The sequence below is a fragment of the Neovison vison genome, chromosome 13, assembly GCF_020171115.1.
Source record: "Neovison vison isolate M4711 chromosome 13, ASM_NN_V1, whole genome shotgun sequence".
NCBI classification, from domain to species: domain Eukaryota; kingdom Metazoa; phylum Chordata; class Mammalia; order Carnivora; family Mustelidae; genus Neogale; species Neogale vison.
The window spans coordinates 36,072,058-36,094,873 of NC_058103.1; the positions used below are offsets into that span (position 1 = coordinate 36,072,058).

General features: G+C 55.4%; 1 protein-coding gene across 2 annotated transcripts in view; it reads left to right on the forward strand.

Annotated features, from left to right (window-relative positions):
* Positions 1 to 22,816, forward strand: part of SPTB (spectrin beta, erythrocytic) — an 86,404-nt gene extending 63,588 nt beyond the window's left edge. The window contains exons 23-36 of one of the 2 annotated variants that reach the window (XM_044229791.1): positions 2,171 to 2,449; positions 2,929 to 3,059; positions 3,968 to 4,172; positions 4,447 to 4,821; positions 6,211 to 6,455; positions 7,625 to 7,763; positions 8,226 to 8,310; positions 9,140 to 9,336; positions 9,639 to 9,688; positions 10,156 to 10,234; positions 19,455 to 19,702; positions 22,033 to 22,206; positions 22,475 to 22,517; positions 22,645 to 22,816. In XM_044229791.1, the coding sequence (XP_044085726.1) occupies positions 2,171 to 2,449; positions 2,929 to 3,059; positions 3,968 to 4,172; positions 4,447 to 4,821; positions 6,211 to 6,455; positions 7,625 to 7,763; positions 8,226 to 8,310; positions 9,140 to 9,336; positions 9,639 to 9,688; positions 10,156 to 10,234; positions 19,455 to 19,702; positions 22,033 to 22,206; positions 22,475 to 22,517; positions 22,645 to 22,812 (2,418 nt within the window). In that variant the 3' untranslated portion in view covers positions 22,813 to 22,816. The remainder of the gene's footprint in view (positions 1 to 2,170; positions 2,450 to 2,928; positions 3,060 to 3,967; positions 4,173 to 4,446; positions 4,822 to 6,210; positions 6,456 to 7,624; positions 7,764 to 8,225; positions 8,311 to 9,139; positions 9,337 to 9,638; positions 9,689 to 10,155; positions 10,235 to 19,454; positions 19,703 to 22,032; positions 22,207 to 22,474; positions 22,518 to 22,644) is intronic. The other variant, XM_044229792.1, reaches the window with a different exon arrangement.

Consider the following 22,816-nt stretch of genomic DNA (forward strand, 5'->3'; position numbering starts at 1 on the left):
GCTGCTCTGCTCTTTCTTAAACCTCATGGATCATTTCAGAGACCCTGGTCAGACTCCTGGGAGTGAGCAGATGCAGTACTTCCTCCTGTATCGGGAGTACAAGTGTCGTGTTTTGTCTTCCAAGAAGGCCAGCTGCATGCGCTCATGGTGTCTCTGCGGCCAGCCCCTGGTCTTGGGCAGAGAGTGGCTCCTCCTGCCTGCTCAACTCTCTGGGTCAGGAAGTGGGGGCAGCCACGCCCAAGAGCAACAAGAGCCTGGGAAATGGTCTTGGAGAAGAGCAGTGTGTCCCAGAATTTGAGTCAGCTCAGCACCTCCTTGGGGAAGAAAGGCCTTGGCAGACAGTACTTTCTCACAATAACAGCAGCTGACATCTGGTCACAGAGCCCAGCAACTGGGCAAGGGTCTGAGTTACATTCAAAGAGGTGTCTGAAAAGTTCCTCAGACCGTTTGCTTCCAGCTGACATTGACCTAGTCACAAAGGCTCCAGTGTGCACAGGCAGGGTCTTGGGCTAGAAGGTAGTAGGTAGGGGTTCCACTAATGCCACAACTTGTAGTTAAAGGAAGGAGACTGGTAGAAGGCAGTATCCTGGGGCCTCAGTCCTCAACTGTAAAACGAGCTGACATCAGTCCTTTTGACACTAAAGTCTTTGACTCTATCTGGCCTCAGTGTGACTGCCAGAAGACTCCCAGCTCTGCTGAATGAAGGTTGCTATTTCAGGAAAAGGGCAAGACAAATATAGGTGGGTTTCCCCAACCAAGAAGGGAAAGATAGCCTCTTGGGAAAGCCTGGCTGCCCTTGTCAAGACTTCTCCAGGCTAGACCAGCTATAGCTTAAATCTCATTTTATCTTTCCCTTTGTTGCAGTGGTTCTCAACTTCAGTATGCACCAGACTCACCCAGAGGGCTTGTTAAAACACAGTTGACCAGGCTCAGTCTCAGGTCTACTGAATCAGACTCTGGGAGGAGAACCTGGTAACTTTTGCATATCTATCAAGATCCTAGATGACGTCAGTGGTGTTGGTGTGGGATCCCACTTTGAGAAACACTGCTCTGATGGTTATCCATTACAGCTCTCGATCTCAGTGGGGTATCTTCCTCATAGCACTCATTATCCACATTTATTCACTTATTTCCATGCTTACCATCCACTCTGTCTACGACAGTGTAAGCTTTATGAAGGCAGGGGTTTTGTTGATCTTATTTCCACATTGTCCCTAGAGCCCAGGATGAGGCCCAGGACCTAGGAAATAACTTCATAGCTCTCTTTTTACACATGAGGTAGAAAGAATGCATCATAAGGAAGCACACTGCATGGGAGCCTGGAAAGGAATTACTTAAAAAGAGAGGGAGAGAGATACATTTTAGGATCCCTTGCAGAGGTCACAGGATCTCACGGAAAGAAAGTGGCACACAGAGCTGGTACCATGGGTTGTGGGAATTCAGTTGCATGGACCATGAAAAAGGGTCAGGATTGAGATTCCCAGTATAAAGGGTCGGAAGGTATTTCAGCAAGTTAGGTGACTTGTGACTCTTGCTGCTTCTGTGGACTTTCAGTGCTGACAGTCACTGTTGGGTTGTGTGTAGGGCTCTCGCCCCTGCCCTCTGATGGTTTTCAAGGCTGCAGGGAGATTGTAGAAAGGGAGGAGATGAGGTGTGGGAGCCGAGAGCCCACATGCAAGCAGCAGCGAGGCAGGGCCTCTAGGACCCCAAAGTGAGCCACACACGGGTAATGGCCCACCAAAGAAAAAAGCCACCCTGTCACCAGAGAGAGAGGAAAATGCCCTCTCCGTGACCAAGGGCTTAAACAGCAAACAATACAGAGTTCACAAAAGATCTGAGAAATAGAAATGGGGGGCGGACTCTGAGCAAGGAGCCACCATCAGCTGTTGTCTCCCATGGAGCCAGAGGTGCTAAAATAGGATCTCAAAGGCCATTTAGGAATCAGCTAAGAAGCAAGCTGTGCTGAGACATGGGAGGCCTAGGGAACAGAGAGAGCCACGTCCAAAGGCTTGCACTGCCGCTCACCATGCACAGGTTACACGGTCCGGGCCACCACCGGGCCCTCACTAGCTCTGGAGTATGCCCGAGTGACCAGAGGGGGCCCTGGCAGAGCCGCTGCCTGTGGGCTGGCCCCCCACCTCACCTCCCAGCCCTTCCCCTCTGGCCGCAGACGCTGCAGAATGAGATCCTGGGCCACGCACCGCGGGTGGAGGACGTGCTGCAGAGAGGGCGGCAGCTGCTGGAGGCGGCTGAGATCGACTGTCAGGACATCCAGGAGCGCCTGGGGCACCTGCAGGGTGCATGGGACGCGCTGCAGGAGGCGGCGGCCGGGCGGCTGCAGCGCCTGCGGGACGCCAGCGAAGCCCAGCAGTACTACCTGGACGCAGGCGAGGCCGAGGCCTGGATCAGCGAGCAGGAGTTCTACATCATCTCCGACGAGATCCCCAAGGTCGGCCCGGGCTGGGGCACTGGTGCCAGGCTGGGAGCCAAGGCCAGGAGGAAGAGCAGGGGTGGGGCTGGCAGTGGGCAGTCGCGTATCGGAAGTCGGGGCGTCTGAAGGGTCAGCCGCTGTGGCAGACATCCCGCAGCCCGGTGCCCCGTTTGTCAACTTAGATGTGATCGAACCCAAGATTTCCCCAGCTTTTTCGTGCCATGGCTTCTGTATGGAGGGCCTGCCAGGAGGGAGGGAGGGATGAGGTGAGTCACCTCTAAAGAAGTTTTCACAGGGTCAGATCGGAGCTGGGCCTGGGAGGGTAGGCATCAGAGAAGATCAAGAGGAAGGCGGGGTGTTGCCGAGGAACGAGTAGCAAGAAGGAAGCGTGCACCACTCTCCTGTGAGGGTCCTCCGAGCCTGGCTGCACCCCCCATTCCACACCCCAGTCTCGGGCACCTCTGGGAGCAAGTGCCCTGAAAGTCACTGCCTCCTAGGACGAAGAGAGCGCCATTGTGATGCTGAAGCGGCATTTGAGGCAGCAGCATGCGCTGGAAGAGTACGGGAGGAACATCAAGCAGCTGGCCACCAGGGCCCAGGGCCTCCTGTCCGCGGGCCACCCTGAGGGGTGCGTGTGCCACTGGAGTGACTTGGCCGGGTGATGGACATCAGGCTGGGGGACCCCACCAGCTGGGATCCCTTCAGGTCTAAGGGGGAAAACAGCAACAGTTTGGGGAAGAACTGGGTTGGAGACCACTGCTTTTTGGACTCCTAATTGGCCTGATTGCATCTCATGCCTTGGTTTTGCATGAACAGGGCCAACTAAGGCCTGGTTTTCAAGAAGATCAGAAAATACAATAGCGAAGCTACCCTCTCGGTGAACCAAGAGTTCCAATCTTTTTAAGAATTAGATTATGCTAAGAGACACTGGAGAATAATTTTGCTTTTCTCTTTATGGTCCAGAAAGTACCTCAGGATCTCCCAGTGTCTCAGCAAGAATCATTATATAGGCATGAAGGTAGAAAACCTACATCCATCTAGTCGGTGGGTCTGCTGGGCCAGACCCATCGGGCTGCTCCTCCAGGCACAGCCCGGACCTCAGCTGCCTGCAGGGCTTCCATAGCTGTGGGGCTTCAGCAGCCACCCCAGCATCTCCTGAGGAGCCCCAGGGATTGAGCCCCATCCCTGTTGCCCTTGGAGCGGGGCTGCCAGTGCTGCTCCATCAGCCTCCTTAGGAGATAATGGAGGAGGTCCCTTTTGTCTCCCTGAGCTTCCTGGAATGAGGGACAATGCTGGGAGGCACCCTGTCCAGACAGGACACATTTCTGTCCTCTCCTGAGGCATTCTGGTCCACGGGATGGTTCTCCCCCCACCACCCAAAATTCCCAGGAAAATCTGCTCTCGTCCCGCCTAGTTCCCCTCCCCAGCTTTCCCTGCCACGGGGCTGGGGAGAAGTAGATGTGCCCCTCCGAGCTGGGCTCAGAGCTCTGGGCTCTCTACCTTCATCTCTGAGTGCTTTCTGGTTTTGAATTCCAGGGAGCAGATCATACGACTTCAGGGGCAAGTGGACAAGCAGTACGCAGGGCTGAAGGAGGTAGCCGAAGAACGCAGGCGGAAGCTGGAGAACATGTATCACCTGTTCCAGCTGAAGAGGGAGACAGATGACTTGGAGCAGTGGATTTCAGAAAAGGAGCTGGTGGCCTCCTCCCCTGAGATGGGGCAAGACTTTGACCATGTTACTGTGAGTACTCACAGTGACTGCTCTCTCTGTCTTCCTTCAATACCAGAGACACGGGTGCCGTCAGGCCAGACACACGCGCGCGCGTGCACACACACACACACACAGTGCTACGCGGAGCTGGAGACACACTGCCCCTGAGCCCACGCTTCCCTGGGAAGGTGTGGCCCCAGGTGGTTGTGGTTCCCGCCTTGTGAAAGTCTGCGGCTAGGGAGACGACACCACACACCCCAGCCCTAGGCGCCGATAACCACCTTTGTGTTTCCCCCATGTCCAGCTGCTCCGGGACAAGTTCCGGGACTTTGCCCGTGAGACGGGGGCAATCGGGCAGGAGCGGGTGGACAACGTGAACATCATCATCGAGCAGCTCATCGACGCCGGCCACAGCGAGGCGGCCACGATCGCCGAGTGGAAGGATGGGTTGAACGAAATGTGGGCAGACCTCCTGGAGCTCATTGACACGCGCATGCAGCTGCTGGCCGCCTCCTACGACCTGCACCGCTACTTCTACACGGGCACGGAGATCCTGGGCCTCATTGATGAGAAGCACCGAGAGCTGCCCGACGACGTGGGGCTGGACGCCAGCACGGCCGAGTCCTTCCACCGGGTGCACACGGCCTTCGAGCGGGAGCTCCACCTGCTGGAACTACAGGTGCCTTCTGTCCCCTGCTGTCCATCCCCACCCCAGCCCCTGCCCCCTGCAGGCTCCAGGGACCTGCTGTCCATCTCTTCCCCAGGGGCTCGGGGGTGTCAGCCTCTGGAATGGACACCAGCAAATTTCACCTCTTCCAAAAGGCAACAGCTTGGGGCAGAAAGGCTGGGAGCTGTGGCTTTCAGTCATTCTTTAGCTTCGGAAGTAGTTCTTCAATCTGAAACCTCACAAAAGTCTAAGGCATCAAATACCTAAAAATGCTCGGTGTCTGGCGGTGCCACAGCATTCCTGGCAGACTCGCACACGGTGCATTTCCAGCACTCGGTGCTGGTGTCAGCATCGCACTCTGTCCCATACTCCAGAGCTACGTACAAACATCATCTGCTCTTTATAGATGAGGAAAGCAAGGCACGGAGCGTAAACGAGCTCCCTGGAACATGTGGACAGTGCCGCCAGGATTCGGATCTGGGCGTCCTGGCTCTAGACCCCATGCCCTCAGCCACTGGGCTGTTCAGTCTTTCCACATGGGAGCTGGTGGGGCAGGAGGGTACCCCAGGAACTGCTGAGACCTGCTCCTCCCATCACTGGGGTGGCCCCTGAGACACTGCTGCAGGCCCGTAGGGCTCCACAGAACTTGGTGTGATGGAAGGGGTGAGAGCAGGGGCCCCCCGCTGCGTAGGCCTCAGGAGCCCTTCAGAGGCCCCAGGAGAGACGGTCTGGCTGTGGAGTCCTGTGTCCACCCAGTGGGGCTCAGGGATAAGACACCGAGGTGGGTCGGGCCCTGGTTCACTCCGAAGAGAAGCTCCTGGGAATGTCATCCAGCTGGTGGTGGGGCCTGCCTTGCAGCCCTTGGGCTTCAGGGGTGCTGTAGCTCCTGAGGTGGGCACAGCCCACTGAAGTCTCAGGAATGAGGCCTCATTGCACCAGAACTAGCCTCAGACAGGGGACCTGGGAGAGCCGCTCCCTTGGACAGGCAGCTTACGGAGAGGTTAAGAACAGGGAATCCAGTCTGCACCCCTCAGGCCACTCACTCAGGCTCCCTGTACCTCAGTTTCTTCATTTCAAAAACAGGGATCACAGTAGTACCTCTTTCATAGGGTGCCTGTGAAGCATGCCTGGCACATAGTTACTATTATTACAGTACTTCAGGGGAGACCAAAGGGCACAGAGTCCCTTTCACTCTTATATCCTCATCAAAACCCAAAGGATGGCTTAGGTCCATAGAGGCCAAAACAAGGAGACTTCTCCCCCAGCATTAGTGGAAAGCTGAAGATCTTGCCTTCCAGAAGAGACCTGGGGAGGGAGACCCAGAGGAGAGAGACCCCTTGCCCAGCAGAGGCCCAAGGCACATCTTTCTGGGGAACAACGTTCAGTTTTGCCCAACCACAGGTCCAGCAGTTCCAGGATGTGGCCGGCCGCTTGCAGAAGGCATATGCTGGGGAGAAAGCAGAGACCATCCAGAACAAGGAACAAGAAGTGTCCGCCGCCTGGCAAGCGCTGCTTGAAGCCTGTGCTGGCCGCCGCACCCAGCTGGTAGACACGGCAGACAAATTCCGCTTCTTCAGCATGGCCCGAGACCTCCTCTCCTGGATGGAAAGCGTCATCCGGCAGATTGAGACCCAGGAGAAGCCTAGGTAAGGGGGACATCCTCAGGACAGCCCCACCCCTCAGCCCCTTTGTCCCCAAGGCTGGCAGAGCAGGCCGCTGCCCTGCGACTCCTCCTTGGGGGACTATCTTGGACTGTGGGAGCACCTGAGATTGGGTCCAGGGAGAAACGGAGTAGCTTAGCTTCTCCTGAGGGCACCGATCATTTCATTGTAAAGGGAGCCCTGAGAGTGGCAAGAAAGACCTCTGCCATTCAGACCTGATGGCAGGGCAGTGACCACAGCTGTCAGGGAAAGTAAGCACTTTGCACACCCAAAGCTGGGCAGGTCCGAGCCTATGTATCAGCCCCGTGCTGGGATGCAGAGGCCCTTTTCCCCAAGCTCCAGAAGGAGCTCATTATGCATGTGAGGTGGGGGCCGGGGGGGGGGTTCATGACAGAACCTCGGCAGGGAGCAGCTCTCCAGGGGACTGTCTCGCTGGCAGTGGTCATTGGCCCATCTCTGTCCCTCTGCCCTGGAGTGCCCGTCACGGCCAAGACTTTATACTTTACATCCTTATTCAGAATGTGCTTCACATAACATACCATTCGGCCACTAACATGTCCCATTCAGGGGTTTTCTCACCATCACCGGGTATGGCCCTCACCACATTCTAAGTTTAGAAGACTTTCATCACCCCAGAAAGAATCCCGGTACCCGTTAGCAGTCATCACCCCACAGTTCCCTCCTCCCCCGAGCTCCTGGCAACCACGAGTCTAGTTTCCATTTCTCTAGATTTGCCTGTCCTAGATTTGTCCTGGAAGGGGACTCTTACAGTACGGGGTCCTTTGGGACTGGCTCCTTTCACTTAGTACAAACCTTTTAAGGTTCATCCATGTTGTCGCGAGGATCAGAACCTCATTCCTTTTTATTCTCAAATAATATTCCCAGACTCCTTCTGGGGTCCCCAAACCCCTGACTCATCCCCTGCCAGCTGACCAATGGAAGACACTAGGGCATCAATGTTCCCGCTGGGGCTAGGCTGACAGAGGACTCCCTGGCTGGCCAGAGAGAGAGGAGGAAGTGGGGATGGAGTCCCAGGCAGGTGGAAGGCGGCCCTCTGTGGTCTGGACTTGACATCAGGCAGGCCAGAGTCACCCAGAGTTTCCTTCTTCCTCAAACTCCCTCCCTGACCCTTGACCCCCCCCTTCATCCCCCAGGGATGTCTCCTCAGTGGAACTGCTCATGAAGTATCACCAGGGCATCAAGGCGGAGATCGACACCCGGAGCAAGAACTTTAGTGCCTGCATAGAGCTGGGCGAGTCCCTGCTGGAGAGGCAGCACCAGGCCTCGGAGGAGGTGAGAGGACAGTGGGGTGAAGGGGAGCCCCTCTCTGTCCTTGCCTGCATTCTCGCTGGGCTGGACAGTTTCCTGGGAGGGAGCTATGAGCCGTGGGTTCTCTGAGGAGACTCTCTCACCCGTGGAGCGTCAGAGCCGTGTGCAGGCCCAGGGATTGGGGCCGCATCGGCCCCAGCCAAGGCTGGCAGCTTAGTAGAGGAGAGTGGGCTCATAGCCCACCTAGCCACCCACATGTGTGCATGCTGTGGCGTTGGCAAGACCCATTTCCTAGGAGAGGCACACGTGCCTCAGAGATGTTAAGTCACTTGCCCAGGTGGCACAACTGGCTGGTGGCAGGGCCAAGACTTGAAGTGAGGTCCTTGTGACCAAACTCAGCATGCTTTGCAGGACGCATTTGCACACCACCTCAGACAAGGGGAAGGTTTACTAAAAGCCTGAGCCGTTCTCCCTTCCTTCCCACAGATTAGCGAGAAACTGAAGCAGGTGCTATCCAGGAGGAAGGAGATGGATGAGAAGTGGGAGGACCGCCAGGAACAGCTCCGCATGCGTGAGTACACCCAGAACTTGGCGGGGGGCAGACTCCTGCTGAGGTGGGGGCGGGGCAGGAGTGATTTTCACCTCCTAGATAGGAGACCCCAGAACGCCACCCATAAGCAAGGTTCTGGAGCCAAGGTCCTCGGGGGTCCACACAGAGGAGCCACATAGACACGCTGCTGGCTGCCCACCTCTAACCAGCCCACATGCCCTCTCCCTGCCTGCCCTCGGCCCCGCCTGGGTCCAGGCAGAACATGAGTGGCTCAGCTTCTGCCAGGAGGACACCACCACTGTGTGCCAGGCTGGTGTCCCTGAAGCCGGGGGGAGGGGTCAGATTAAGGCTCTAGCACCTCCCACTGCTGGATCTGAGGCATGTCAGACACAGAGCTCTGTCCTCTGCAGCTGGAGACCGAGGAAAGGGAAAGTCCTACCACTCAGGAGGGAGCTGCACGCAAGCCAGGAAGACCTGACAGCCCCACGGCTGTTTGGGCACAATTATGGGAGGCAGCCAAGGACTGGGAAGGGAGTGTGTAGGGCAAAAGGCTGCTTGTCAAAAGGGGACTCTAAGCTACATTTTTTTCCAAGTAGAGTTTGTTCTATTTCATGTGTTTTTCCAATATAACTATGGATGGAGATGAGGAAACCCTCCCCCATGTGGCATGGGATCGAGTGGTCTCAGGCAGTAGGTCACCGCTGAGCAGGGTGTCCCCATGGTTCAGGGACCCCTGTGAGGGCCTCCTGCCTGGCCACCAGCTCCTCGTCTGGGGAGCAGCTCACTGCTGAGTGCTAACAGGCCCTCCTTGGGCCCTGTGGGTGGGTCTGTGGCTTGTTCCCCATGGCAGTACTGGAAGTGTGCCAGTTCTCGAGGGACGCCTCTGTGGCCGAAGCGTGGCTGATCGCCCAGGAGCCCTACCTGGCCAGCCGGGACTTTGGACACACGGTGGATGGTGTGGAGAAGCTTATCAGGAGGCATGAGGCTTTTGAGAAGTCCACGGCCAGCTGGGCGGAGCGCTTTGCCGCCCTGGAGAAGCCCACCACGGTGAGCTGGGAATGCGTACCGGGAGGCCCCGCAGCCACACCTCAGAGGAGGGGGGACCTCAAGTTAGGAACTCTGAGCCTGTTATTAGGCATACACGGACAGTATACAAGGCTTGGCGAGGGGCAGAGTGGGAAGGAAATAGGAGACGTAGAAAGCACTTCCGAATGCAAAAGATAAAGGCGGTAATTTCAAAAAGAACAAACACCAGGTGCGTGGGGAGCTGTGTTTAGGGAAGGCTGTCAAGCAGTGAAAGCCTCTTCTCTGTGGCTACTCTGATACCCTGGGTCTTTTCTTCCCCTTAGCTTGAGCTAAAAGAACGCCAGACCCCAGACAGACCCGAAGAGGAGAGTGGGTAAGTGGGGAGGGCCAGGAGGATTTAGCAGGAGCGTTCTGCCAAGGAGGATGGGTGGGAAGGGGAAGGGAAGGTGCTTTTCATCAGAAACAGGCCCCCGGATGTCTTAATAATTCCTCTCACACCTAGGCCACTAGCCAGAGAAGTCTGGGGTGTCTGCAGGCTAAAGGCAGAGAGGAGCTTGTGTTTCCCCCAAATCACGGGTGGTCTGAAGGCCTGGTGCAGGCAGAAACGGCCCCCTGCTCTGGGAGCCACTGAACACATGCTCCAGAGGCCATTCTGCCTTCAACTGTGTCCATTTCTGAAGAGTCTGCCATAGTGTTTCCAATTAAGCAGTTCCTTGCTGAGAGCCTGTTGCTGGGAGGCCGGGACCAGGAGAGAGCGGACAGGCTCCTGGTGGGAAGAGCGGGAAGCCAGGCACTGGCTTCAGGGAGGCAGTTTCTAAAGAGGGGCTGGGTCTTCCACAGGCCTCAAGAGGAAGAAGGGGAGACAGCAGGGGAGGCTCCCCGAGGTCCGCATCGCGCAGCCACCGAGAGAACGTCCCCGGTCAGTTTCCTGTCCTATTTGTCTGGTTCCTGGGAGTCCTTGCTGCCAGAGCCCTCCCATCCGTACTAGGCTCAGCCAGGGCCGAACGTGAGGACAGGCTTGTACCACCCATGCTTCCAGACTCCTCTTTCACATCAGTCTTCCTTCTCACTTAGGTTTTCTTAATTTCTAGAATAATTCCCCTCCTTCCTTCACCCCAAAGAAACTGACATGCCAGCCCACTGACATGACTCTTTTTAGTTTGATTTTATCTAGTCTAATAAATTTTATTGTCCAAATACATCACTATCTACATTAGGAGAAAGAGTTGATCCAGGGAAGGTTTATTTTTATATACCATCCCATCATTCTCCCATGTTCCGTCTTACTCCGTCTTTAACCCAGCATGCCCTACACACACTTTCACACACACACACACACACACACACACTCACACTCACATATACACAGACCATCTGACCTCACCTGCCCCAGCCATGGGCATTCAGGACAGTGAAGGGGGGACACCCAACCCTCTAGCAGATCCCTCCTTCCTACCCTGAGCCCCCTCCCCTTTGCTCCCCCCACCCCCGGCCTAATGCCTATGGGTGGGTTGGGATGTAGAGCTGGCTCTGAAGCAGGAACAGACTTCAGGGAGCCCTGCTGGACCAAAAGAGAGCCCGAGGGCTTCTGCGTCACAGGGCCAGTCCCCCAACCTTATAGAAAAGGAGGGTGCGGCAGAGTCTGGGCTGATGGAAGTGTTGGGAGGGTCCAAGATAGACCAGCTGCCAAAGGTGTGGGACACATGGCTTCAGGAAGGAATAGGTCCATTAGCTGAAAAGACCCAAGGTGTCCGTGCAGGGAACCTGAGGCTATAACCCCAATTTTGGAGAAATGCCCTGGGGAGCAGCTAAGAAGACGAGACTTCAGCATGTGCCTTGCATGGCTCACCAGTGCATGCGCCCCACCTGTCCAGCTGCCCGCTGGAGCTTGCCTGAACTTTTAGGGAGATTGGTATTCTAGGTGGAAATCTCTGATACACCAGCCACCCCAGAAAAATGCACCTACAATGCATATTTCCTGTGCAGAATCCCCATCAGGTCTGTATCTCAGCTCTTCTCACACTTCTGAGAGTCACACACACCCCCTCCCACGCCGAGCACCCTCTGTGGCCTCCAGCCTGGCCAGAGGCCTCCCTTTCTGAGCTGCACCGGCCCGTCATGTCCAGCAGAGGGCATTCCTGGGCTCCCGATGGAGGGCCTCTCCCAGAAGTGCCCTCTGAAGCGCCATCACCGCATGTGGGGTCTCTGGTGGACTTCGTCCCAGCCCCTTTTTCCCAGAGACAGCCCCTCCTGGAAGGAGAGAGAACTCTGGGGGCTGGCAGGAACAGTGGACGCTGGGGCTGGGACGGGGACTGTCACACACCGCCCGTGCTTCGGCTGTCCATCCCTGTGTGTCTCCGTGCAGTGGCTTCCTGGGTCTGTGGGCTCCTTTGTGACTACCTGTGCGACTCCGTGGTTTGTGTCGTGTACGTCTGTGCAAATGGAATTATGTGTGCATCAGAGCTGCCTCTGTCCAGCGCCTGAATGTCACTGGGTTTGGGGAAATAAAATCTGCTTGGACCTGAGTATCTCTGGAAGGAGGGAATGAGCCTACATTTGAGACCCTTCCCAGAGAGCCGGCCACTGCGCCAGAGGGGAAAATACCTGTGTTTGGTACAGGAAGAAACCAGATGGCAAATCCAGGGAACACCAGGCCTGAGGCCTCATGGAAAGAAATTCCCTGCTACTTCTCGTTTCTGAGCCCTTTGTTGGGCTTTATGAGGATCTGCAATTGGTCTTTGACCTGAGAAGAGAGGAAAATGGGTCCCATGAGCCTGGGACACCTTTACAGAAATCACAGGCTTCTCCTGGGAAGGGCTGGCAGTGCGCTGCCCCTTCTCTCTGGTCTGGCCTGGGGCACGGTGGCTCTCCTGCTGTCCCCTATGTGTGGTCTGGTGTGGGCACCCTGTAGAATAGAACCATGTGGTGTTGCTTTCTGTGAAACCTGTCACTAGTGCATGCTGGCTTCCTGCTTGAGGGAGCGGATGGGAGTGGGCCAGGCACCTGAACCCCTGCCTAGCCGGCTACACAGCACGGTGGGGGTGGGGAGCAGTCTGCTGGCCCCAGCTCAGCCCTCCCTCTTCCGGCTGCAGGCGTGCCACTCCACCTCAGTCTTTTCCTCAAGCACATCACCATACAATGAATTGCCTCCCTCACTCCCTTTCCACATTAGAGCATGTTCTGGTAAAAAAAAAAAAAAACAAAAAAAAAAACATTCATACAGGTAAGTGTGTAAGTATGTATGCAGCCACGCAGAAAAAACAAGGTATCACGAAAGCCAAAACTTCTGGAGTGGAAGTCAGGACTTTGGGTTCCAGTCCCTAATTCTAAGGAAGACTTCCTGCATGATTTTAGACAAACCGCCTAATCCTCCTGGGTCCCCTCACCTTTATAAAGTCCTCTCTTGGGGATTACAGAAAATCTAGAACATTCCTGTGTGTCAAAAATGTACCAAAATAAAGGAGAGGCTGGGAGAGGTGGGTTTCCCCTCTCTCTTCTGGTCTCATCCTTAGTTCTGAGGAGCCTGTTCGCTTGTCAGGTGCTAGTTGGTGTGAGGCTGGAGAGGGGAAAGGAGGTAAAGGGCTGGGGTATTTGTCTTCGTCCTTGTTTGGCGGAGAGAGGCAGGGTTGAGCCTCAGCTGGGGGGGGGGGGGGGCGGGGTCTGTGCTCTGAAGATGGCCCCAGGGTGCTGGATGGGTGCCTGGCAGCAAGCTGAGCCATCCCCCTTCCTCTTAGTGCCTGGGGCACTGTCACCCTAATCCCCCTGCCTTGCGTTTCTCCCCTTCATTCGGGGTGTGGCTCTAGAAGGGGCTGGGGAGTCTCGTTAAGCACCCTCGTCTTCCAGAGCCTGGGGGCCTGAGAGTCCCTGGTGTAGTATCTGTGGTGACACGTGGTTGATTTCACAGCAGACAGACGGTTTCACAGTGGGTCCAAGTCACTCCGGACTTAAGGGTCCCCGACAGGGCTTGGATGTCTGCTGCGCACTGCATGTTTCTTGGCTTTGGGATTGGGAATTGGGGCCTGCGTGAGGAACTCTCCCCGTGGGGCAACTGTGACCATGGAAGGGACATCCCTGAAAGGGACTGGTGTTCCTAGGGGCTGTGACCACAAGAGCAACGAGTCAGTCCTCAGAGTCACGGGGTGGCACGTGAGGCTACTCCAGCGAGCGACTGCTGGGTGCTGTTGCTATCGGGCCCCTTCGTCAGCGACCCAGGGAGAGCTCTGGCCACACGCAGCCCACAGACGGCATTCTCAGCACGCCCTTCCCAGACTGCCCGCTGCTGGCTGCCCCAGGGAGGGCTGGGCGGCTCATCCGGGAGGAGGGCGGGCAGTCGGGCTGCCTAGATCCCGCGCCCCTCCCTTTCAAGGTCTCAGAGGTCACCGTGGCTTCAGGGAAATGACCGGCACTTGCAGATGTGAGGGGCGTGTGCCGGGTGCCGAGTGGGCTCTGGGTCACAGCCAGGATACCTTTCAGACCAAGCCTGGCTGGCTCCGGCCACTGTCGCCCCCTTGGCAGGCTGGGCAGCTCCCCTCTGAGCGGCTTCCCTGGCGAGCAGCCTGAAGCTTTACTCCGCGGCCAGAGGCTGGGCTCCGCTTCCTTGGATGGAAGGGACGTGGGTGTGTGAGGAGCAGCTGTGTTTCTTCATGCCCGAGCAAGCTTTTCCCATCTTTCCTCCCCGCCCCGTGAGGCCCAACATAGCTGCTGCTTCAGGCGTTTGTCAGCCCAGGCGAATCCCATTTGTTCATAAGGAGCAGAAGGGGCCTGGAGAGGACCTGTTTTCCCCAAACCTGGGAGTGGCCCTGTCTCCCCCAGATGCCTGAATCAGTGGTGGCGAGACTGAGGTCTGCCTGAGTCTGGCCCTGCCCCCTGCCACTGCGGGCTCCTTCTGGACCTGTGTCCGCTGCTGGGTGTGTCCAGCTCTCTGTGCTATGGCCACATGTGACCCTCCCGGCTGGGCTGCTCCAAAGGCCACCCCTAAATTCTTTCTTCCAAGCTGTGTTTCAGAGCATCCCAGATACTGACAGACTTGGGACAGAACCCAGTTAACACTGGAGGCATCTCAGAAATGGGGCTTGAAGCTGCCAGCTTAACCACTGGGCGTCGGAGCTGGATGGGGGAGTGGGCATCTTAATCTTTCTGAGTAACTGGCTCAGAGTCACCATGGGATGGAGCGGCCACCAGCTTCTCGAGGGCAGAGGGACAAGAGCCCACACTGCTGGCAGGAATGATGAAGACCGCTCCCAAGGAAGCCTCATTCTCCTCCCACCCATGGTGGCAGTGGACCAGGTCTCCCCATCCCTGTCTGAGGGGACCCCGAACACTCCCTCTCCTTTCCCCTCACTTCACCTGGTGCCTTCCTCCACCCTCATCATCTTCCCTGCTGGGCTAGCTGTCATCTCATGTGGATAGCTGGCCCCTGGGGTCCCATGTGGAGCCATTCTGCCCCCTCGTCCCACCTCTCGTGACAGCTGCCCCCCAGCCACTCCTGCTGGCTTCTCTCTGTAGGCATTTGTCTCTGCTCACCCTGAGTTGCCATCTCTTCATTTCTGCTCTCAACTCAACAAAGCATTTCTTCCCTTGTAAACAACTGTCTTCTGAACTGTCTTCCCAGCCCGCCTGCCCACAGTCCTTCCCACCTCTTTCCCAGAGGACGAGCGCCCAGACATCAGACACAAGGGGGAGCATGCAATGCTCATCTGTAGAAGTGACTGGCTTCCCTCACCTCGTTTCATAGCCTTGTTTTGATTGCCTCAGGCATCCAGCCATAGGTCTCCTGTGGCCCCAAGCCCCTCTTCCGGCCCCTAAAGGTCTTCTCTGACTCACCCCACATCCGCGGGCTCGGCCCATTTTGATCAAGAACTGCACCGCATAGGTGCCTTCCTCTGGAGCGGTAGTTCCTGCTCCTCGTGCAGCAGGATTCTGTAGGAAGAATGCAGAGTTCGGGACCTTGACTTTCCACTCACTAGATGTGTGCCTGAGCAAGTTACTCATCCCCCCTAACCCCCCCTTTCCAGAATCTATAAAATAGGGGTGGTGATGATACCTGCCTCATAGGTGTGATTATTGGGAGAGAGAATATAGGTAGAACATCTGGCATCTAGGAGAGTATCTGCCTTTATTTTTCCCTTTGTTTTCTTCTGTCCCTCACTGCAGTCTTCCATCTCTTAAAAGAAGCCTTCTCCATATGAATTCTAACATCCATTGCCAGAGCCCTCCCAAACCACCCCCCCCAGCGCCTCCCCCTTTATCTGCCCAAGTATGCATTCCAGGCTCAGTCCTCGCTGTGAGATCAGATGGCAAGAACAGCACATGACAAGGTAGAATGGTGTCTTCAGCGGGGGGGGGGGGGGGGGGGGGCGCACCCTCATGGCCTGGTTCTCGCTTGTCAGCATCTCCTTTAGAGAGAAGCTCCCTCACTTGTGTTACCTTGCTTGTTAATACATCTTGAGTTCACTGAGCATCTTCTAGAACCTCCAAAACACCCTGTGGTCCCAGGCCAGGTGATTTTTCTCATGGGAGCTGGAAAGTTGGCCATCTCTGTGCTGTCTTCTGCACCACCAGCTGGCTGGGCCTGGAAGTACACCTTCAGCTCCTTTAGTCCAGAGCAGAAATGTACCCATCTTTCCCCCACTTCTTGAACCTCCTTTGTGGTCCTCTGCATACTTCGCCTGCCCAGGCCAGCTTCCTAGCAAGGCAGGACCCTAAAAAGTCAAGCTTACAAGACTCTGAAAAGAGGTGGCCATCCCCTGCCCATCAGGAACTGAGAGGCCTCTCCCTGCCTGACTACAGTCCTGTGAGATCCTAAAAGCCTCTCCTGTCTGTGCCTTTTCTTCCGCTGATGTCCCCAAACCACAGGCAGTGCTGCCTGTCCTCTACCCTCCTCTGACCTCACGATCCCAGCAGCCAACACACACACACACACTCCCTCTCAGATGCCCCCACTTCAGCCACCTGTTCCCCAAATGGGAGAACCTGGCTCCACGTCCCTGATTCCAGCCCCCCAACCCAGGCCGTTCTCCCACAGGCAGTCACTCCCATTTATTGTCTAGATTGCGCAGCTGCTCCAGCCTGCCACCAAGAATTTCCTCCAGTCCCTCTCTTTTAGCCACCCCAAGTGGCATCCCCCGGCGAGGCACCCTCAGCAGTGTGGGTGAAATCTGTGCTCTGTCCTCGGGGGCGAGGGGCTAAAGCAGTGGGCCTCCTGCCTTATAGGACAGAGGACAGGAGGGAGTCTTAGATCATCTCCCCTCTCCAGGGCCTTTCAGCAGAAACTGCCTGTCTCTATAGCCACACGAGTAGTCTGGGCCCCAGTAGCTCTGGGCCCCACTCCTCACCTAGCCACCCCTCCTCCTGTTCTGCTCCCCACCCATCCCTCCCTTATAGGGCGAGGCAGACTCTTCATATCGGAGCATGGCACAGTTCCAGGGACAGCAGGAACATGCCCCCCCTCAACCTCCCACCCTCCCCCAGCTTTCTTTTAGAAAGGGGGCTGGGAAAGTTAGATCCTTCTGGCCAAAGACCCTTCTGACCCATCTTTCTCATCTGAGGCTCCTCCCTTAGCCCCAAAGAGCAGCTCTGCCAAACACTCCTCTCTCCCTCATGCTGGGCTCTTGCTCAGGCCTTGGCCTTCAGGACAGAGGGACAGAGTGGCTTTTAAATTGTCTCCACACAAACAGTCAAGAGCACAGAAGAAACCTTTGCAGACATTGGAAAACCCCATTTTCTAAAACAATCCCATGACCTGGCTATTTCACTTGTGACCTTGCAGGCCATTGGCCTCTGAATGCCCCTGCTAGGGAGTGGCGGTCTGGCACTCAGGAGGAGGAAGTAGAAGGAAGGTTAAGATGAAGTTGGCAGTCCTGGAAAAATCTACCTTTATTTTCAGAGGACAGTTCCAGAAAGGAAGGAGAATGGCAGCACGGGGAGAATATGTGGACACAGTCCCCAGTATAACCAGTCTGCAGAGAGCAGAGGCTGAGCAAGAGAGGCACACATGGCTGTGAGGGTCTTCTCTGACTGCCCCCCCCCAACAAGCCCCTGCAGGTGCAGGGAAAGCTCTGGCCCATGACTAGGAGCAGTACAGCCAGATGGAGAGCTGGGGGATGAAAGAGGCTTCACTTCCTGCATTAATAACCCACCCCCCACCAAGTTTTACACCCAGTCAGAAAGACAGCCTGATGGAGTCCACAGAAGCCCGAACCCAGGCTCCCAGTCTCATCCCTGCCAATCCTGCCCTTCCCCTCCCTGCTAGAGGATGATCCGGACAGGGCTTTGGGTCCTCTAGATCCTTGTGGCCAGTGCTAGCTCACTGCAGACATTTGAAGCTACAAGTACTACGGATGAGTTAAGATGAGTGTCAGCCAGCCACAGCTCTCATGGGGCTCTAAGACAGGAAAAGATGAAAGACCTAAAGATACAATTTTAAAAAACAAAAACAAAAACCCTTACCTTCTTGAATTCTGGAGTGCATGCTCTCAGTCACTTCTGATACTTACTAGCTGTGTGGCCTGGGTAAGTCACTTAACCTCTCTGAGCATAGATTTCCTCATAGATTAAAGGTATTGGACTAGGTTAGTGGTCTTCAAACTTTTCAGTCCCATTATCCTTTCTTTAAAGAAGATCTTACTGGAACCCCAACTTAAAACTGTCTATTGGGCAGTCCTAATTTGATGGCATCCAAACCTTTCTCCCAGCCTTGGTGTCAGACTTCAGCATTAAGCCTCTCTTTCCATTGCTTTAATACCATCTCGGGCAGTCCTCGGTCACTTTCAGCTGTTAAAGAGTCTACCCAGTGTGTGTCTGTTTAAAGCTTCAATCCACTATCCAATGTTGTGTCCACTTTCTCCCATCCTCCATTTCTCTATTTCAGGTTTGAGTCATGGTCTGAAGGACCCACAATGGGGAGCACAGGGTCTCTGCCCTTCTTTGGCTTCTCCAGGCTCCACCTTCAGTTTTGAGGCAAGCAGCAGGGAGTAGCAAAGGGAACCTGGTCTCCTGCCTGGGGCAGCCCTAGTACTCCTGGGCTGATGCCCTTGGTCCTTCAGCCATCCAGACGTGGCCAGCTCAACGATCTGCAAGAAAGACCCTTCCCACCTGGTGCTCTAAGGTCTCCAGCAGTCAGGCCTGGAGACAGGGCTCTGATGAGCTGGCTTGCGCAAGGCTCCCTTCATTGGTGCTCATTTGGCACACAGAAGACTGCCCCGTTTGTGCTCGACCTGGCGGCGGTGGTGGGGGCCCGGCAGCCCCTGCTGCTCCTATCTGTCCTGCCCTCTTCTGCCATAGGCACAAAGGCAGGTCACAAAGGCCTCTGCAGATGGGACCAGATCCGCTCCCCTTCTTGTGGACATCTGCCTCCACTGGAGGCCCCTCACTGGGCTGGGCAGGGGCCGGAACACCCCATGCCCCGCAGGGAAGTGCAGGGAGGTAAAAGCCACAGTACTCCCCCCCTCCCCTCCCCCCAGCCCAGCAGGGATTCTCAACAGTTGCTCATTAGAGAGTGTGAAAAGCTTACTCAGAACTACCACTGTGCTGCCCCCACTCTGGTGCCTGTTCTGTGAAAGCTCCTGAGGCCACGGTAGAAGGCAGCCGGGGTTGGGAGCCACTGCCCTACTCCAACCAACCCCAGTCCACTGAGGGGGCAGGAGCAGTTAGCCCTGAGCGGTGACCCAGGAGGACCTAGGTTCTCCCTTCATAAGGTGGCAGGGGAGACTTAGGGCCTGTCCCCTTGGCTTTGGGGACTTAGATACAAGCAAGCACCAGCAGAGTCCCCATTCAACATATACTAGATGTTTTTCACATCTGTGTTAGCAGCACAACCCTTCATAGGAAATCTTGCCAGACGTTTAACTCAGCTGGAGGGGCCGGGGCAGCATTGGAAAGCTCCCGCATTGAAACCATCACCCGGGCCCCTCAGCTGACTCTAAGCAGCTCCATCAGTGTTGGTGGGGGAGAGTGGGGATGGAGCTAGAGGCATGCGAAGAGCCTATGGGAGCAGACCAGGGGGCCCCCGCAGGTCAAGAAAAGGCCAGAAAAAAAGGAGACTGCGAGATCGGGGGCTCAGCCTTCCCAGTCCTGCCAAGTAGCCACCCCTGGATCTGAACCCCTAGCAAGGTGTGCTCCTCCCATATGCCCCTGAGCAGGGGGAAGAAGAGAGCCAGTGGCCTCAGGACCTACAGCCGCCACTCCTTCCGGGGCCGCAGGAGAAATCCAGTGGGGATGAGAGGCCCGCCACCGAGCCTCTCTTTAAGGTCCTAGACACGCCTCTGAGTGAGGGTGATGAGCCTACAACGCTGCCAGCCCAGCGGGACCACGAGTACAGCGTGCAGATGGAGGGCTACCTGGGACGCAAGCATGACCTGGAGGGACCCAACAAGAAGGCATCCAACAGGTGTGTGCGGGAGGGGCCGCCTGGGGGGGAGGTGTGGGCGCCTCCCAGGGACCTCTCCCCTTACAGAGCCTCGGCAACACGGGCATTTGTAGGGGAAAGGGGGCCTTCTGCCTCTGACCGGAGAGCTCCCTTTGGGTCAGCCCAGGAGCTACTTGGCATGATGGGGAAAGTCCTGAGTTCAAATCCGATGCCCTTGTACAAGTGACTCAGCCTTGGTTTCCCCATTTGTAAAATGAGGATGAGGAGACCATACCTCCGGTACAGATCCCAGGCCCAGGCCTAGCACAGAGTAGGTTCTCAGTGAATACTAGCCGTTATTTTTATCCCAGAGCTTGGTAAGAGGTAGGTAGGTCTTGGCAGTAACAACATATCCTTGACCAAGGCCCACTTTTTAACCAATCTGGGCCTGTTTCCCCAGCTGTAGAACAGGGGAGAAGAATGGAGCTGGCATACATGCCTTCCGGGGGTCCCTCCCAGTGCTGTCCTGCAGCAACTCTGTGACCCTGAGGAACTCATTCAAAGGCCACATCCTTTCCTGGCCCTGAGGCAGTTACGTCCTTGAGTTTAGTCCATTCAGGGCTGCTGCTACCCAAGGTCCCGGCAGCGTTCCAGGGTTGTGGGGACACAGGGCAGCATCAGGAGGTTGAAGGCAAGTGGCAGCATACAGAGCCTGGGCTGGGAGCAGGGTGGACCATGCTAAAGCATGTCCCAAAAATGAATTTGGGGGCCCAAGCACCCTGAAGAAGTTTATTATTTATACAGAGCCCACTAGAAAAGGGGAAACTAGCATTTACTGAGCACCTACGATGTGCAAGGCAAGGCATCGTTCGGACTGATACCATCTTCACAAGCACCCTGTGATACCAACCAAGGTTTCTACTTCCCAGATGGAGAAACAGAATTTCAGAGAAGTCATTTGTCTGAGGCAGTATTTTACTCCAGGACCCAGCTCCTTCTCAGCAACTGCTTTACTTGGGAGTCCAAGCTCAAAGCAGGACTGCTGCAGGCAAGATCGGAGCTTTCCTGGAGGATCCTTCTCTGCATGTCAGAAACCTGGGCCCCATGAAAAGGCTCTATAGCCTGCCTGTCCAGCACAGGTCAAGTTCTCTCTTTGAACTGGCAGTCTTTCCTCCCTATGAGCCCAACAAGCTCTCCACCTTCCTGCCCTCCAAAGGGAGGAGGAAAAGCTGACCGTTGCCCTGTTCCCCAGCCTTCATTCCTGTGAAGTGTGAATAGGTACGGAGTTTCCCATCAGTCGGTCAAGGAGCTCAGGTCTGCCTACCAGTAAGCTTATAAGCTTGTCACCAAACATCGGCTGAGTCTTGATTTGCACAAACATGTTTCTTTAAGAAGTGCTTGTATAGTATACCAGGCAGATCTCAATAAAACGAAAAATAACAACCAGAACAAAATGCTGCTCTGCTCCCTTCAGTTCTGTGGTGAGAATCACATATGCTCATGGGTACAAAGGGCTTTGAAAGTTAAGGTTACAGTGTTGGTCCTAGACTCACTAATCCCACTCTTAGAAATGTACCTCAAGTGCTCGCTTCGGCAGCACATATACTAAAATTGGAAAGAAATGTACCTCAAGGTAAGACCCAAGTTATAGCAAAGATTTACGCATGGATGTTTATCACATTGCTGTTTAAACTGCACTGTTTAAATTTCCAGTAATTATAGGACCCGCCAATAAAGGGATTATATATAGAATGGGATACCCTATTATTTCCTAAAATTAATTCCTAAAATTGTTTTTAGGAAAGATTTGAAGGATATATGAAAATATTCATGATATATGTTGTTAATCATTTTTTTTAGGTTTATTTTAGAGAGCAAGTGGGCATGAGTGGGGGGTGGGCAGAAGGAAAGGGAGAGATCTCCAGCAGACTCCCCTGGGCACGCAGCCCAGCACAGGGCTCCATCTCAGGACCCTAAGATCATGACGTGAGCCAAAACCAAGAGTTGGATGCTCAACCGACTGAGCTACCCAGGTGCCCTGATATAGTGTTAATCTTAAAAGCAGGATATGAAAAAAATAAAAGCAGGCTATGAAACTGAATATACACTATAACCCATTTTCATTAAACATGTGAATAGAAGAAAATATGAATAGAAAGACTAGAAGAAAATACATAAAACGTTGACAATAGCTAACTTTCAGTAGTGGAATTACAGATGATTTCCATTTCCTTTTCTAACTGTAAAATGTGTTAATATTTATAGGAGCAAAAATGGTATCATTAAAAAAAAAAAAAAGGCAAAGCTGTAAGAATTGCATACAGGGGTGTCGCACCCAGACGTGCGTGACCGGCTGGCCGGCATCTCCACAGGTCGTGGAACAACCTGTACTGCGTGCTCCGGAACAGCGAGCTGACCTTCTACAAGGACGCCAAGAATCTGGCGCTGGGGGTGCCCTACCACGGGGAGGAACCCCTGGCCCTGAGACACGCCATCTGTGAGGTCGCGGCCAACTACAAGAAGAAGAAGCATGTCTTCAAGCTGCGGTGAGGCCCCTCCCACCCAGGGCCCCTTCCGTGGCAGCTCAGTTTGGTGGCAGCAGCTGGACGGCAGCCTGGAGGCGACCAGCTCCTCACCTAAGTTGCCCCTCAGGAACTTTTCAAACCAAAGAGGCTTAGCTTAGAGTGCAGATGTTCACCTCTCTCAGCAGGTTGCTGTGCTGCCTGTGAGGGTTCTGGTCCTGGGGAGGCTCCGGATTCTGGCTCCTCTCCAGGCAGAGGTGGCCACCTAGCAGGAAACCCTCTTTTGTCCTAGGCTGAGCAATGGCAGTGAGTGGCTCTTCCACGGCAAGGACGAGGTAAGTGCACGGTGGCCTCGCCCAGACCCCTGCTGCCCCTGCTGCCCAAGGAGCAGGGGGTCCCTCTCCCACCAGCAGTCCTGGGGCATGCCCCTCCCTGGTGGCCCACGGCCCTCCCGCCCTGCAGGAGGAGATGCTGTCCTGGCTGCAGGGCGTGAGCACCGCCATCAACGAGTCCCAGAGCATCCGCATCAAGGCACAGAGCTTGCCCCTGCCCTCCGTCACCGGTCCCGATGCCAGCCTTGGCAAGAAAGACAAGGAAAAGAGATTCAGCTTCTTCCCCAAAAAGAAGTAGCCTC